Raw genomic sequence first — 16,696 nt, 5'->3', positions numbered from 1 at the left:
TTGTTACACTGCATTCTCTCGGAAAATGTGAAGTAGGGAGGTGTTTAGTGATGAAATCCTTTGTTTTGTACCCCTTCAGGTGTTTAGCCATCACCGATTTCTTTTCGTAGCTGATGTGATTTTTAAAATTAGGATGTATTTTAGTGTGAAGGTAAAAGTGCCTAGATACCTTTTTGTCAGTATCAGAAGCATTGACTGTTAAGGAAAAACATTAAACAGGCATGACTAGTATAAAACTAGAACATTTAAGACACTTGGAATAGTCTTGAAAGGCAAAATGTGTTTGCAGATACTCTCTTACAAAAGGGAATTCAAGGGTAAAGAGTAGAACAGAAGACTTTGGCACTTAAAGAAGGTGAAGGAGTTTGAAAGTGGGAATGAAGTATAGGACATTGGATGATAATGTGGAGGAACTGTTATTGGTATTTGTGGTCTCTGAAGACACTAACCTATTATGCTGAGGGGTGGCATTTGATGTGTTGTTTTTATTCTAGGTGAAACTGTGCTTAGTTTTTTTCCTGCCAGCTGAGACTTGAGAAGATGTGATTGTCAAGTTCAGTATTGTCATATCCAGTGGGATCTTGGAGAGCATCTTTTTCTTGTGGGGTGTGGATAGTCTCTTTTCCCTTTTGCAAGACAGAATTCTGGCATGGCAATAAGAGTCATGCTTGAATTTGCAGCAGACTGCATTGAGCACTTTCTAGTGAAAGGGATTTCTTTTCCTTCCAACTGATGCCACAGCTGGGAAGGATTGTCCCTCCTGGACATCCTGGCTAGCCAACCAGCACTGCTAGCATCAAGTGGGACACTGTCGCAATTCCTGCAGGTTGGGAAAGCCTCTAAGGCAATCGCCTTGTCAAGAGATGTGGCTTGCAGCAACAGCCAACAGAAGTAATGAGAGCGGACTCCAGCTGGGTGAATCTGGGTTTATTGAATCACGGCAGGGAGACAACACCTCCAGGGGAACCAGCAGCCAGAGACAAACTTGAGGGGGTTGCAATGTTTTATAAAGAGGGAAGGAAATGGGAGAACAATCGGTCTCCGAGTAAATAAGATTGCAGATGGCAGCAAGGTACAAAAGATTGATTTTGGGAATGCATCAACGGGAATAACTTCAGGGAGGGGCCCCGGCCCCTGAACCGATAACTCAACACCCTAGCTGGAAGCTTCTAGAGAGAAGGGTGGTATTGTCTAGTGATGGACAGAGTACCAGGGAGGGATTCAGGATAAGATACATTAATTTCTGTGGTAGCTAGGGAGGAGTTAGGGTAATTGACAATGCATGGGAGGGAGGAGAGAACTAGGGCAGAACCATTACAATGGAGGGGGAAGCAGAACAGTCCAACTTCTACAGCCACAACACAGCACTTCCTCCAAAATGTTTGTGTGCAATTTGGTTGTTAGAGCAATGGGTGAGGACCATAGAAAAGCAGGAGAAGGCAATGAACATTCCTGATACTGCTCAGTCTTTATTGTGAAGACACAGACTGACTCTAGTAAATAAAAAAGGGAAATTACACCCTTACTCAGTAATCAATCCTGGAAATTCTGGCTGTTGTGACACAAATGTAGATCTTGCCTTCCTTCTAAGAATGTGTTGCTTATAAGTTGACAGACTGCCAAAATTTCTGTAGGTGTCTCATGTTTCTGAAAGTACCCAAGAGACAATAGCAATTTAATACTCACCTTCTGAATTTCATCTCTAGGACAGCCTTGTAGGTATAGCTCAGTAGTGAGTAAAGCTGTAGAAGTCCCATGAGCTATGGAGGAAGTCCTTGTCCCTGTAATTTAACTGATCTGTGGGGTAACCTATGTCCCTTTTGCCTTTCCCATGCAACAGGTGAAGTCGGTATGTAGGAGAAGAGGATTGTCTCTGTCCCGTACTGTTTGAGCCAATATTTACAGCCTTTGAAGTTCTGTGGGGTTAAGAGCATCTGTATATCCTCTGTATATATTAAAGTCTGAAGAGCCCTGGTCCATCAGTTAAAAAAAGAAAAAAAAATGAGGGCAGTGTGAGGGTATCACAACAATCTTTAAGATTAGAGAGATCTGGGTTTAAACAACCAAGGTGCAGCTGTGTCTGTCTGCAGGAATAACTTTCACAAGTGCATCTGTACATGGAAGTAATTAAAACTGTATTTTGAGCAGATCCCACTAAGATAGGAGCTGGTGCCCTCCCTGAGTCAATTATCTTTACAGGGGGCATGCAGAGAATAAGCTCCCCATAGAAATCATGTCAATGAGAAGGGAAGGTAAGGACTTTATCAGAGTTGAAATTACATGCTAGGGCCTGAGCCTGAATGGCTTGTCATTGTTTGAAGTCAGATATTCTTCCTTGCTCCTGTAGTGTCCTCTGGTGTTTGTGGAACAGTGTGTTTAGATGGCTTGACTTTTTAGCTTGTTTGGGTTTTTTTGTTGTGTGTGTCCCCAGTGTCCCACCCCAGCCTTTTGGCAGGCAGTTCTGGCTCAGTCACAATTTGTAAGCTTGTTCTCAGTTTACATCACATTTTGTCAGGAGTGTGAAATAAAAGCTACTTGCTGTTCTGTCTGCTTTTTTATGCCTAGCACATTTACCTGTCAGCAGTGTGGTGGGAAAATGATTGGAAAACTTGATCCAAACCAAAACTTGCATTCTTCCTGCTTCTTCCATCTTTGGTATTTAAGGTGTTCAGGGAGAAACAGAGGGTTATACTATTTATTTTGGTCACTGTAGCTCTTTGTTTTAGCCTAACTAATTTGCAGCTAGCTTAAAAGGCAAATTCAAGTTTTGTACAGGTATGGATTGATTCAAAAATATTTTGTTGAAATTTTTTTAATTTCTTTTTATTTTCTGGGTTTTTTTTTAAAATAGAAATTAATACAAGTAAGACTAGTGACTTACTGGAAGAAAACAGAAACTGTTCAGAGGAATTTTTAAAAAGCAGGATAATAATAGACAGCTCTTTTGCATCTCTGCCATTTGTATTTGGTACACATTTATTAGATGTTTTTCCAGTTAATTTTTTACTATCCAAATTGTACAGAGTATACCACTTCATTAAATATTTTACAGTATTTACAAACATTATTTAAAAGTTGACCCATCTTCATGGAGATTATTTTTTTCTAAATCAGTTTTGCTTTTTGGCTTGTGATGGCCTCATCCAATAATCTTTATGTGAAATCAAAAAGCAACTGTGCAAATTCATTGAAGACTAAATCTTGGGGGCTGTTAAATTCCCTGCCTCTTAATAGGAAATACTTGAACCAGAGTTTTCTGGATCTCAGGCCAGCTTTATGTAGAAATATCCTGACCTGCGTATCTGCTGTGGTTTCGACAGAGAAAGAGCATTGAGCTAAATAAATTTTTGTTGTGACCTACTAAGATTAGTTTGATTTTTCTTGAGGTTTTTTTTTGAGCAGTAGCTCAAACAGTAGCTGCTCCAGTTTTTACATTGAAGTACAAACCTTTTCAAGAATGAGAAACATTATTTAAAAAGAAGCAAATATTTCACTTTGATTTTTGTTGTTGTTCTTTGTTGTTATCTTTAGAACTGCCAGCTATTTGTTTTGAAATAAGAAACTGAAAAAAGTGACCTGTTTTTGTGCTTGCATTTTACTAACTTAAATAAGTATGTCTTCTAATGAAGAGTGTTTTAGATAAGAGTATATAAATTTCCAGTGGAGGCCAAAGCCTTAGATTTTTCCTCCCCCTTCTTAGACATGTTATCCTAGAGGTGCTACCACTGTTACTGATGGGCCAGTGGCAGGTGTGTCTTGGAACCATCAAACACAGCCTCTGTCAGATATGTGGAAAACTTCTTGCAGTTTGTCACGGAAGACACCCTTGTAGTAACCCCCCCTTCTGCTACTTTGTGCACAACTGATTAAAGCAGAAAGATTGGAAGGATCTGCACATGAGAAGTATAAAGTAAACATGGAGTCACCTGTTCAATTATTGCTCTAAGGAGAGGTGTGATTTTGTTTCATGGGTTTAGTAGACTTTCTTTAACCTCAGGACCTTCAAATTTTAGTCAGCTTTTGTAGAGGATGGTTGGAGATTTGGAGATGAAGAACTTTTTTTTCAGGGGTATAATATTTTTTCTCAATTGTGCAATGCTATTACTGGTATGAAAGTTCTCCAGTATTGTGGCTGGTTTTGTTGTTCAGGTGATTTTTCTAAAAAAATCAAAATTTTTAAAGTTGTGTCAGAATAAATTTTATGTCTCCCACTTTCATACTATTACTGTAACAATTTTAATCTTGATCTTTTTCCTGAAGATGGAAAAATAAAACTTTTTTCCCCATTGAACAAAAGCCAATCACAGAAGTGATTTCCAGTCATGATACTGGAAAAGACCTCCAAGACTGAGTCCAGCCTTTTATGGCTCACTACTTTGTCAGCTACACCACTGCACTAAATGCCACATCCAGTCTTTTCTTGACCAACTCTGGGGTGACAACTCCACAGTTTCTCTGGGCAGCCCATTCTGATGCTTAACAATCTTTTCCATGAAGAAATTCCTCCTGATGCCCCACCTGAACCTCCTTCTCTCTCCTCTTTGAGGAAAAGCTGTTTTTTGTTGTTAATTTAGAAAACCTAAGTATATGAACATTCAACTGTGTATGTCTTATTAAAAGTTAACATAGTTTAAACTGTCTTTTTTTTTATAAGCAGAAAACAGACTTTAATAGTTTCTTTCATATATGTGCTTTTTCTTCTTGTAACATTCTTTCTGTGGTCATTATAAATGTAATTTCTGTCATCTGGAGAGGAGTGTTTTGTTTTGCCTTCACAGAGTACAAGGGTGCAGAAGGATGTATATAAACTGGAAATTTGGCAATATACATTTGTATTTCTGGTTAGCATTTGTATGCTAAATAAGAAAGAAACCAAAGATACTGAGGAAAATTTTGTATCATGTAAGACTAATTGTGAGACTTAATGCTTTCTTTTCTAATTAATATGAATGGTTTAGATGGATTTGAATTACAGAATTTGACTGTACAAATGTGTCATTTTCTCTCTTGAAGGAAAAGTAAAATGCAAAAATGTTAATAATCTGCACCTTTGCCTCTTTCAGACAACCCCATGGTTTGCTCTGCTTACAGCTGAGTAATTATCTCTAGTTGCAGTTTTGCTCTTAGCTGCTGTGCTTCACAAGAGAGGTAACTGTTTTACAATCAAAATATTTCCTGCAGTTCCTCAGATCTAGCAAATGTGCTTGTAATGATTGATTTAATGCTTGCTCCTTCTGCTGAGAGATTTCTGAAAGCAAATAGTTCTATCCCTGTACCTCAGCTGCCTGTGAGTGGGTGTCATGCTATCTTTACACTGTGTAGTCTAATGAAAAATGAGCGTGGGGTGCTTGGATAATAAGAATGGAAAATACCTGTCTATATTTGCTATCTTTTTCTCATTGTTTTTTCTCCTTCTTAAATGTTTTTAGATTTCCATGGATCTCAACAGTGCTAGCACTGTTGTTTTGCAAGTTTTGACGCAAGCTACTAGCCAAGATACTGCAGTGTTGAAGCCAGCAGAGGAGCAACTAAAGCAGTGGGAGACACAGCCAGGTTTTTATTCAGTCTTGTTGGTAAGATACAGTGGAAAAATGCTACTAAGTAAGCTCTGAATATTTTTGAGTACTGGTCTAGAACATGGTTGAGCCATGATCTCTGGCTGAGAGAAGCCCTGAGTTGTCATGGTCCAGACAGTAGAATTCTTATGCCAAAGGATATGGTAGGTAGGATACAACAGTGGCAGGCTTTTGATATACTGAATATTCAATATGAGTAGTTTGGGTTTTCCATGTTTCATTTATTTTGAAATGTTATTTTTATGATATGGAAGTGGTGTTTGAAGTTAGCAGCTTGTATTTTAAGATGCTTAAATTGCATTTGTAAAAGGTCAAGTCTGTTAGAGATTTAGTCTGTTTTCCTAAATGAGCTTTGGGGAATGAGAGCATTTTTCAGGTCACTTCATACTGGACTTCAAAAAGCAATGAATACAAGTGGTGCACTCTTTTTGCAGTGTACTGTATAGTAAGAACACTGAGTTCACACAAGCTTGCTCTCTAAAGGTGGGAGTAATGATGTCTCACCCCTTGGGAAGGATCCATCTGATGCAGTAGAAAATGGGAGGAAAGCTGCTGTTCAGAGGAGTACCCGTGTTGGGACTCAATAGCCTACCTTTATTTCAGTTTCTCTTGGTTGGTTAATTTTACACCATTACCATACAAAATAACTCCTCTGTGTTTGTCTGTATCTACATACAGATATATAAAACCGTGTATATATATGTATAGATACATATATATGTATGTATCTACAGATATATGGGTTTTTATTGGTAGGAACTTATTTCCTGATTTCCTAAGCAGAGTTGAATTTGAGAATTGCCGACCTGCCAGGTCACTATTTTACAAACAGTACTGGTAGACAGGATGGTTCTTGGCATATGAATAAATAATATAATGAATAAATAACCTGAAGACTGGATTCTGACTAGAATAAGGAATTATCCTGTATTCTGCAGCGGCGCAAACTTCTGAGAGCTAGAAGAATGTAATAATAAAGAATGTAAAAATTGTCTGATTATAGTAATTACTACCCTTATATTTCCTTCTTTGCCAGACAAGATTAACAATACATTTGCCTTATATGTTGTTTTTTTAAATAAATCAAAATTTGGGCTAGTGATAAACATTTTTTTGATCTCTAAAAATTTATGTTTAGCGCAGTGTTTTCACTTCCCTGTCAAATGATTATTAAGGCTTTTTGTTTACGTGCACCCATATCACAGTGGTATGTGTATTTCTGCATATACCATGGCCTGTGTTGATACAATTTCTGTCTTGCTTGTGGTATCAGGCAATTTTTAACTCATTTTTTTTAAACAGAATATCTTTACAAATCATAGCCTGGATGTGAATGTAAGATGGTTAGCTGTGCTGTACTTTAAAAATGGAATTGATCGCTACTGGAGACGGGTTGCACCACAGTAAGTTTTGAGTTCTTCCACTTAACCATCTTAAAGTTGGCCTTGTTATGGTTGCCAGGCTGGAAAAACAGATCCTTAGTTGGTAGAAGTTACTTTAGAATTTATGGTGAAACTGACAACATGCTTCAAACTTCAGGATTTGCTGATAATACATTTTGTCTTTATATTGCTTCTTATGACTCTGTTAATGGTTTACTTTTGAGAACTGACTTAGAAGGCTGTAATAGGTTTTGAAGGGATGCAGGATGTGTTGCAACATTAACACCTGGATTTACTGATCCTGACAGAAGTGAAAGGTAGTCTCTTGGACTGTGAGAGGGACATTTCATTTTGTTTAAGCTGATTCGTATTGAATGTGTACATGGGAAGGAGGCAGCAGTTATCATACTAATAAGTTCTGGTCTTCTTTTTTCATTATTTTGATGTATGGGTCCTGATAATGCATGACATAAAGTTCTCCAAAGAAGATGAGAAATATAAGCACTTTTCACAAGCACCATGTAATTTACTTAAAATTTTCAAAAAGTGTCATTTTAATATGTAACCTGTACAAATATATACTTCCCAGTCTTTTGTGTGAAGTGCTTTTTTTTTCCTTTAAAAACAGGTGTGATTTCATGAAGAGTTTCAATTCCAGAACTCAAAGGCTTGCAGGTGTTCGGTCTTAAATGCTAAATAGGTGTGACTGTCACTGTCAGGTGTAGGGTATTAGATGGAATTCTAGGTCCAGTTTTTCTGGATCACAAATCTAAGTTGGTGTTATGATGCAAATTGTGATTTTCATTGTTCATAGTTTGAGATAGTTCAATGTATTTTGCCTTGTATTGTAAGCCTTTCCAAAGATCTATGAAACCAGTGAAAAATTAAAAAATTCTGTATCCCCAGCACATTTTAAGTAGTGTAGTACTTCTTCATTATGCCATAGAGCACTCGAGTATTTGTATGTGTGAATTAGTATACAATTGCAAAACATCTGCAAGCATTTGGAATCTTTTTTATGTAAAAAGGAAAATATCATATTTTTCAAGAAAGATGGCATATATCTTTGACATTTTTGGTTAACAGGATTCTGCTTACAACACTGGTACTTCGCAAGAACTTTTGGAAGAAGTTAAACATTGTTTCAATTTGTTAATCTTTTTAGCCACTAGTAGCATTTCTGGTAAAAAAGCATAGTTTATTCTTGCAGAACTAAAGACTAGAATTTTACTCTTTGAGGTAAAAATTAAATAGAAATATTTTAATGTAGTTTTCCTGTGGTTTTAAATTAAATGTAATTTTAAAATAAATTTTTATGGCTATTAAAGACTCCATGAGTTAAGTCTACAATAAATTTCCAGTGCAACCTTTTTTTTTCCCCTTTTCTAACTTTTCTGCCACTAATTTAGTGCAATTAAATGATAAAATAAATTTTGAAAATTGTTGGCTGCTGTTAAGGATTCAATGGAGTAATGAATACTAAACTTTTAGTCTATGTCCAACTGTTCTTCTTTCTAAATATGTTAATAAGCACTCAACCAGATCACATTGCTCTTAGAATATGTTGAGGTAATACTTTGAATATCATGAGTTTTTGAAGGCTTCATTGTAGATGCTGCATTTTTGTTGTCTTTGCAAAATTCTTGTCTTTTGTCTTGCATCTCACTTCAGCTGCTGTCTGCACTCTATCCATAGTAGTACATCAAAGCATGTTTTGATGTACAGATCAGGCTTAAAACTGCATTTTCCAGTGAGAGTGATTTGGAAGATGAACCTATGAACTTCGTCCATCCTGCTTTTTCAGGCAGCTTTTTGTATAGCTGTGGTAAAGAGCCTAGAGTTGTCACAGCCTCTTTTCAGGCACAGTTTGGCTTCTTTTTTTGAAATTTGTTGTCAGCCTCCTCAAAAGCTGGTTTCACAGGATGATTTTGTATGTGCTTTTATTTTCTTCAGAAATGGTTTGTCTTGATTTCAAGAGTTGAACATGTTTTTGATTTTACAGACGATTACTTTTGTATCCTGTCTCTTGTGGACTTTGCTCTCTTATTTGAGTACGGTGTTAGCAGCACTGTGCAATACTTTCACAATACTTTTCAATATATGTTTTCACTTGTGTGATGACTTCTCATAAGCCAGAAATCCAAATCTGAAATATCAGGCTGTTTTTAAAAAGCTCCAAAATAATTTTTAAAGTATTTGGATGTATATTTCTCCATACCATAAACACAGAGAAAGATCAAAGTAATGTTGAACTTGCAAATTGTGAAAGACTACGTAGTAGTCTTTCACAATTTGCATAGTAGATAGTACTTAGAAGTTCATGTGTAGATGAAGTTGTTTTAATTTTTGGGCACATATAATTCAACGCTGAAGGGAAATAACTGGCTGAGTGAGGCACATTCTTCCCAACTTCTTGCCTGCCTGTAACTTTTATAGATGGAATTATGGAATTGGCTTTCTTGCAAGGCATTAAGGGAGGCTGAGGGCAGTGGTGCCGGTCTGTGTCTCCTTCAGGGGCTGAGGGTGTCCCTGTTCTCCGGCAGATGTCACTCTCGTGTTGTTTAATTCCTCCACCCACGGTCCGGCAAGCCCTTAGGATCTCTGTCACTGTGCTCTTGTGTGACACTTGCATTGACGTTGATTTCCTAGAGTTTTTTTCATTACTGTTTTCCAGTTTTGTTTATCACAGGCTGGTGTCTTTAAGGCGTTGATCCTCATGAATCTATTTCTTTTCTTTCCTTTGTTTTGTCTGCAATGGCAAAAGCTTAATTACAGTGTTTTTATTTACAGTAAGTAATGAACTGAATTCTTGCTGCTCTTAGACTGTGCATATGATAAGTTTAATATAACTATAATTATGAAAAAGTGTTTAAAGCCACAGGGTCTTGTGATCCCAGAAAAAAAAAATAAATGCAGTAATATAGTAAAATGGGGTAATTTTTTTCTTTACAAACCAGGTTTTAAGTGCTTTCTATTGTCTCTGAAAGTGAGGTATTTAACAATCTACATTTAATTGAGTATAGATTTTTAAAATTTCTTAATAAGAGCTTTTAAGTTTTAGAAACCACTTAGAGAATGCCTGCATGTGTGGAAATTATATACTGCAAATTCATATTATAAAAGAAAAATCCTCAAAAATTTATTTTCCTGGAATGTCATCTCATGGCTTTAGATTTATAAATTAAATAGTTACATGCAGAAAAGCTTTTACAGTTGCAGAAATTTCTGTAAATTTTAACCAAATATTTTTAGGGATAATTTAATTTTTTGTGGGAAAAATCCTAAAGCCTATATCTTGATCTAAAATATAAAAAATAAAATTGTGGCTCCTGAATGCTATAATTACCTTGGAAAATAAGACTTAGTGTGAAACAGTGAATTGCCCCCCTTTAGAACTGTGCTTCAAATGATAGGTCTTTGATCTAGGAATTAGTGAGTACTTGTGTTTTTGCAGGGTGAAGGAAAATGAAAACTAGAATATTTTTGCCAGTTTGTTCTCATGGCAATTCCTGCCTTTTCTTCGTATTATTTTGAGATTAATATTTAGCATTTGTCTAGATAAGAGTAAAACCTATGCTTTAGGGAGCTTTAGATATAATTTTAAACCTCAATGTATAAAACTAGTTGGTTAGTATCTGTGCTTGAGGTCAGACAAGAGGAAGTAGTTGTGTTGGTGTGTTTCATCTTAATTTCCAGCCACTAGCCTTCACTGAGATGTGATGTTTTCATGCTTCTAAGTCATTGCAATGTAGGTGAAACTTTCATCTGAACAGCCTTGCATGATAACTTACAGGTTTTTTATGAAGAAGAAACAGCTTTTCAGGTGCTATCAATAGATGAAAATTTGTTGGGGTTTTTTGTTTAGTTTGGTTTTGGATTTCTTTTTCCCCAATAGTATAATCTATGAATACCTACAAAACCTTTTTTAGAGCAGTGTGTTGGGTTTCCTGCTTGGAAATTATAAGAAAATTGCATTAATGATATAATATCTGAAGTAATACAGGAGTGATATCATACTGTAACTTGTAGTCTTAAACTGATAGAGGTCACTTAAAATTAAGTATTAAGATACCACAATGCTGCACTTGAATGAAAATTAACCTTTACGGCTTAGAATTTTTCCCCTGCTCACTATTTTCCCCTGCAATTGATGGAGAATATATTGACATACTTTTCACACAAAGCTATAATTTTCAAAGAATCTGTGCTTTTAAGTGTAAATATATTACTTTCTTATAGAAAAGGATTTGTAATAGAAAAGACTTACGGCTTTTACAAAAAGAGCTGTCATCTAATGTGGTGATTGCCTTATTCTGGATATTTTCTGGCCATTCTCCATTAGTATACATGGGCAAATTCATGTTCAAATCCTCAATACTGTCAGTAATAACTATATAACAATTGTCTATGAGCAATCCATTTGTACTTTGTACAGTTTTTGTGTTCTTTCATTATATATCCGTGAATCTCACTCTGTCAACTCTTTTGCCATTTATCTTTAAAAAGGTCACTTCAGGTCTCAGAATGGGAGACTCAAATGCCTTATAAGTATTTTTTTCACTGTTTCCTCTCTTTTTAAGGATACTTGAGATAGTGGAAGAACAAAGGATGTTCTTTTTTAGTTTTGATAGTTTTTTGATCGTTACAAATAAATTGATAGTAGTTTTTTTAAGTGAAAATAAATAATATTTTAATAAATATATTCTGGCAGTGCTCTTTCTGAAGAAGAAAAAACTACATTGCGTGCTGGACTTATTACCAACTTTAATGAGCCAGTGAATCAGGTTAGTGGTGATTGTTTATTACTCTTCTAAGAAATGCTTGTATTGATAGATCTCTTGGTTTCTTTCTTTACAAAGTATTTAATTATAATAATAAAGTTGCAGTTTACATAGTGCTTTGCAGACAGATCTTGAAGTTAGATCTTATACCATAGATCATAACTCATTGAATTATAGAACCACTTTGGTTTGAAACAACATTTTTTCTCTCTGGTTTATTTCTTTTGGTGTTGCAGTGTCAGTTTGTTGTCCCTTGCGGGTTATGCAACCATTTGGTGAAACGGTTCAGGGAATGGATGTAGCTGAAAAATAACCTTTCCCTGAGTGATTTTTGGTTTTTTTCAGCTGTGTTTGTTCTCCTACCTGACTCCCACTGTGGCCATGCAAGGAAGTGTGGCAGAGGCAGAGCAGGAGAGAGCTATTGAGATTGCTGCTGTATAAACCCACTTAAGCAGTATTGCTGTCACATGTCTAGTTAGAGCATTTTAGTAAATTTAAATAAGTTTAATAAAGCTTCAGTGTGGTAGTGTTTTTTCTTAGATAAAGTGACTAATTGTAAGCTGTGATTTTGATTAGGATAAGAATTTTTTATTTTATTGAGTACAGAACTGGTGTTAGGGGCCCATATTAGATGAATCAGTCTGACTTTTGATAACTTCATCATGTAAGTATAAAATTCTGCAAGGAAGTATTTGCTAATATTTTGAGCTGGATCATAAACTTTGTCAAGGAAATACAGAAATGGTAGGCATGAAGTTAAGATTGAAAAGAATAGGCATTGTGAATCAACTTCTGTTCTGCAGACAGTTCAGTTTTAACTTCTTGGGATTTCTTGACAGGATTAATATAACTTCTAGAATTTAGAGCATTTTATCAAAATTAGGGTAATTTAGCCTGTGTAGAAGCCCATTGTGAAATGACCGTTTTGACTAGAGCTAAAAATTTCATTGCAAATGCAATTTTTAAAAAAGCATATAAAGTGTTTTCAAATTTGTTCTTCAAGTGTAGTTTCAGTGTAAACAATATGACAAATATTACTTGTTTCTGTATGTTAACTAAACAAAGCTATGAAGTATGTCAAGCTGAATCATAGTGTGTGTCATTTATGCCTCTGCTAGGTGGAATAATTTATCAAATATTTAATTTTGAAGTTTTTATGGTTTTTTTGCACATATTAATTGGTAAATTAACTATGAAACTCTAATATCAACTATATTGTTTGCAAAACAAAACTTTTTATCAATGTTTTTTCCATACATTCATTAGTATTTCATCAGTTTGCCTGCTAAGATGATAGCATAGCATTTTTCATAGTTAAGGATGCCACTGCTGATGAACAGTTCTCTGACTATAGTTGCAGTTGAGATTGGAACATTTTTAACTGACATTTTAAAGACTAGTGGCTTCATGGTTTGGTTTGTATGTCCTTATGATATTTTTTGGGATGTCATTTTTTAAGATGTGGAGATTTTTATTTGTTTTTTTTTTTTTTTTGCAGCAGTCTAAATAATTGCCTAAACAATTATGTGTGATATGGAAATATGTTTACGGAGTCCATATCTCTTTCTTTCCTCTTGTTCCCCGATCTGTCTTGTAGGTATCCTGAGCTGCCCTTTACAAGGAATCTTTCGTTTAGTTCCCAGCCTGCTTGATAGGTCTGAGTTTTGATATCCTGTGTTACTGATAACTGCACTTTTCCAGTCACAGACAGTTCATAACACAGTTGCTATCTGCCTGTGCTGTTTGCATCACTGAAGGCAGAACACTGCACTTTTCCAGTCACAGACAGTTCATAACACAGTTGCTATCTGCCTGTGCTGTTTGCATCACTGAAGGCAGAAAAATTATGACTCTTGTATAGAAACAAAAACAACACAAAAAAGTGAGAAAGAGGCATAGTATGGAGATGTGATGATACTACTTGACTTCCAGGGGAGGCATAGAGTAAAAGAGAGCATACCATCTGCTAAAAGTTTAATTTCCATGCCCTCTGAAGATATTTAGCATATGGAAGGAACAGTAGAACAAAGTACTTCTTCAAATGTATGACAGCAAATTCTTCTTTTTTCTCCCCATTTAAAAAGCGAGTGCTCAAGATAAAAGTACTTTTTGGTCTTCCTGGGAGGTTGCTTCTTGTGTCACATAGGGAGAAGAATCTATTTGCTCCCCTGGTTATGTCAATTGATGTAATTTGATATTGTAATAAGTAGGACTCCCAACTCTTCCTTGTGAACATTGACATCATTTTCCTGAAGCAATTCTTCTCACTAAGCAGCATGGTAGGAATAAATATTGTGGAAAGCTTGGTGGAGTTGTCAGACTCCAGATGAAACAGCTCAGGCACCAGTAAAGAGGAAGGGCATTGCTCTATCCTTATAGGCCTGTAAATTGCTTGGATTCCTTCTGGTAGCCTAAGAATTAGAATGGGATAAGAACAAGGAAAACAAGAATGTGAAATTTTTGGGTATTTGAGGTAGGTTTTTGAGCAACCATACAAAAAATGCTAAGGAATGTTTAGGGGAAGGGAGTTGCCCAGCAGCCAAGTGTGGAATAGATAGAAGGAAGGCATTAGAAGGGCCAGTCATGTGTAAACTATGGGTGGTCTGTATCTGTGTCTGAACAAACCCTGATGACCACTGCCTGTCCTGTGTTCTGATTGCATCACTTACCTATCTTACTGTGTAATCTCACTCTGTTCATCATGCATATGTGCTCCAAGGACCAGGTTCCAGCTGCTGGCAAGACTGGTGCCAGTAGGATTAGGGCCTAGCAACCAAAGTCAGATGGTGTGAGTGGTGTAGGTGCTTCTGGCCTGTGGTTCTGAAGATCTGGAGCAAGAGAGAGTCTCAGTTACAGTAACTGGGATGGGGTTTAGGCTTACACATCTGTGTTCCTGGGACTAGGAATGGCTCTATCTAGAAGTCAGGTAGAGCAGAATTATGGGTAATATGTATTCAGCAGTGTATGTTCATAGAAAGTGATAGAAAAGATCACTAAGTAAAAAGTGGTTCCCAGATATTTGTTTCTTCACTTTTGTGATTTCTAGAATAAATAGAAATTATTACTGGTCTTCATGTAATGTTTAAGCAAGGTATTAAGTTTAGTATTTTATGTAATGCTTTCTACAAACATAAACCTTTTCTCCACATTTATTTACATTCAGCAAACTTAAAAACAGCTTGAGAAAAAGCATGCAAAAATCTGCCAATCCATTCTAGGTTTTTTTGGTTCAGGTTTTATTTGGCTCTGGACCTTGTCATTATTCATTTCCTAAATGCCCTGTGACTTAGTGGTGTATGTGGTTTGTTTTTTTTTCAGATAGCAACTCAGATCTCTGTACTGATTGCTAAAGTTGCCAGAGTGGACTGCCCAAGGCAATGGCCAGAACTTATACCCACTCTTGTAGAATCTGTGAAGGTACAGGATGATCTTCAACAGCACAGGGCACTACTTACGTTTTACCATGTTACAAAGACCCTGGCATCCAAACGGCTTGCTGCAGATAGGAAGCTTTTCTATGATGTAAGTAATGTGATGCAGTACTGCAGAGCATGCAAACTGTATTGTATGTGCTTGCTTGTATTGTAGGTTACTTCCTGAGTTTAGCTGGCAGGGCATTAATGGCCTGTCTGTGGACTTAGATACCTGCCCTTGGAACAGAAGTGCTGTAATGTTGTGGGTATCTGTGTACTGTGGAATAACTGGAAGTCAGTTTCTGGGTGAGATGTATGAGGTCTTTATTAATTTTGCGTACAGCTTGAACCTTATCTTAATTTGTGTAAAGATGCTGAGCTTCATCTATAGAACAGTATCTGAATATCAGCAATATGATGTACAAGATCTTACTTTTCTAGGAATTTGTGGTGTTTTTTTTGAAGTGTGTTCTGAATTTTTAAGTCAGGATAGTCTTTAAGAAATGCTGGGGTTTAGACTTCTATACTACCATGTTTTAGTTTTTATCATTAGTAGGAATGTGTTTGAGATTTTATTACAGGCCGTTTCTTCAGGTTAATTAAAAGGCAAGAAATGAATGCAAATGCCAAATCTTGTGTCATTCAGCTAACTGTTAAAATCCACTGATTAGAACACAGATGTCATTTTGGCCGTAGGCCATGCATCTCCAAACCCCTTTGGAGTTGGGCAACAATGTGGTCCAGTTAACTGAATTGAGTGACTTAAACATTTTATACAAACATTACTCTGGAATTTTTTAAATTTTAGTTTATTCCTTCATTTTAAAGGAGGGAGTAAGTACCAAAAATGAAGACTTTATGGATATTTATGGGTGTTTACCTACTTTTCTGTGTAGAAATTTCTGTCTGTGTAATCAATAAGATGGAATTTTAACCATCAGGAGTCTGAGGCATTGAGGACTGACTCGTAAATAGGACTTTTACTAACCTTTACTCAGTCAAAGCAACTATATAAACATGTCATGTGCTAATGTGTCATGTGACTAAATGCAGATTTATGTAATTATGAAACCATCCATAGCTACCATAACTGAGTGATAAAACCTTCATCTTCTGTTTGTAATTCAGAATCTTTATCAGTTAAGCACTGTGTGTGAACTGTAATGTGAATTAAGTTTGAGATTTGTTCAGTTCTACCTGATTAGAAACTATTTGTTATTCTGTGTTTTTAAAAAAATGAGGGAACAAGTCAGTATTTGCAGCTATCAATGAAGTAAAGTTAGTTTTGGCGTAGGCATTGTTCAATTCTATTGCACCCGTAACTGCTTAGTGTGTCCCAGAGTGAGCTGATTCAGACATTTTTTAACTGTAAAATGGACAGCTTGTCTGTGGGAGAGGAGGTGATGAGAGAAGCTGGTAATATTTTGAAGCACCGTACCATATTATGCACCAGCAGCTGTATTTACTGAAAATCAGGTAAGAAAGGAACCCTAAATAGTTTTCTTTAAGGTGAGAGTCATAGACCCAAGTAGTCAGAGATACCA

General features: G+C 36.2%; 1 protein-coding gene across 1 annotated transcript in view; it reads left to right on the top strand.

Annotated features, from left to right (window-relative positions):
* Positions 1 to 16,696, top strand: part of IPO11 (importin 11) — an 80,272-nt gene that overhangs the window by 5,995 nt on the left and 57,581 nt on the right. The window contains exons 3-7 of the mRNA XM_030236708.2: positions 5,064 to 5,148; positions 5,430 to 5,573; positions 6,879 to 6,979; positions 11,670 to 11,742; positions 15,058 to 15,261. Of these exons, the coding sequence (XP_030092568.2) occupies positions 5,436 to 5,573; positions 6,879 to 6,979; positions 11,670 to 11,742; positions 15,058 to 15,261 (516 nt within the window). The 5' untranslated portion in view covers positions 5,064 to 5,148; positions 5,430 to 5,435. The remainder of the gene's footprint in view (positions 1 to 5,063; positions 5,149 to 5,429; positions 5,574 to 6,878; positions 6,980 to 11,669; positions 11,743 to 15,057; positions 15,262 to 16,696) is intronic.

Source organism: Serinus canaria, chromosome Z (assembly GCF_022539315.1).
Source record: "Serinus canaria isolate serCan28SL12 chromosome Z, serCan2020, whole genome shotgun sequence".
In the NCBI taxonomy this organism is placed as follows: Eukaryota; Metazoa; Chordata; class Aves; order Passeriformes; family Fringillidae; genus Serinus; species Serinus canaria.
The sequence above is the reverse complement of the archived record's forward strand: the minus strand, read 5'-3'. Positions and strand labels throughout refer to the sequence as shown.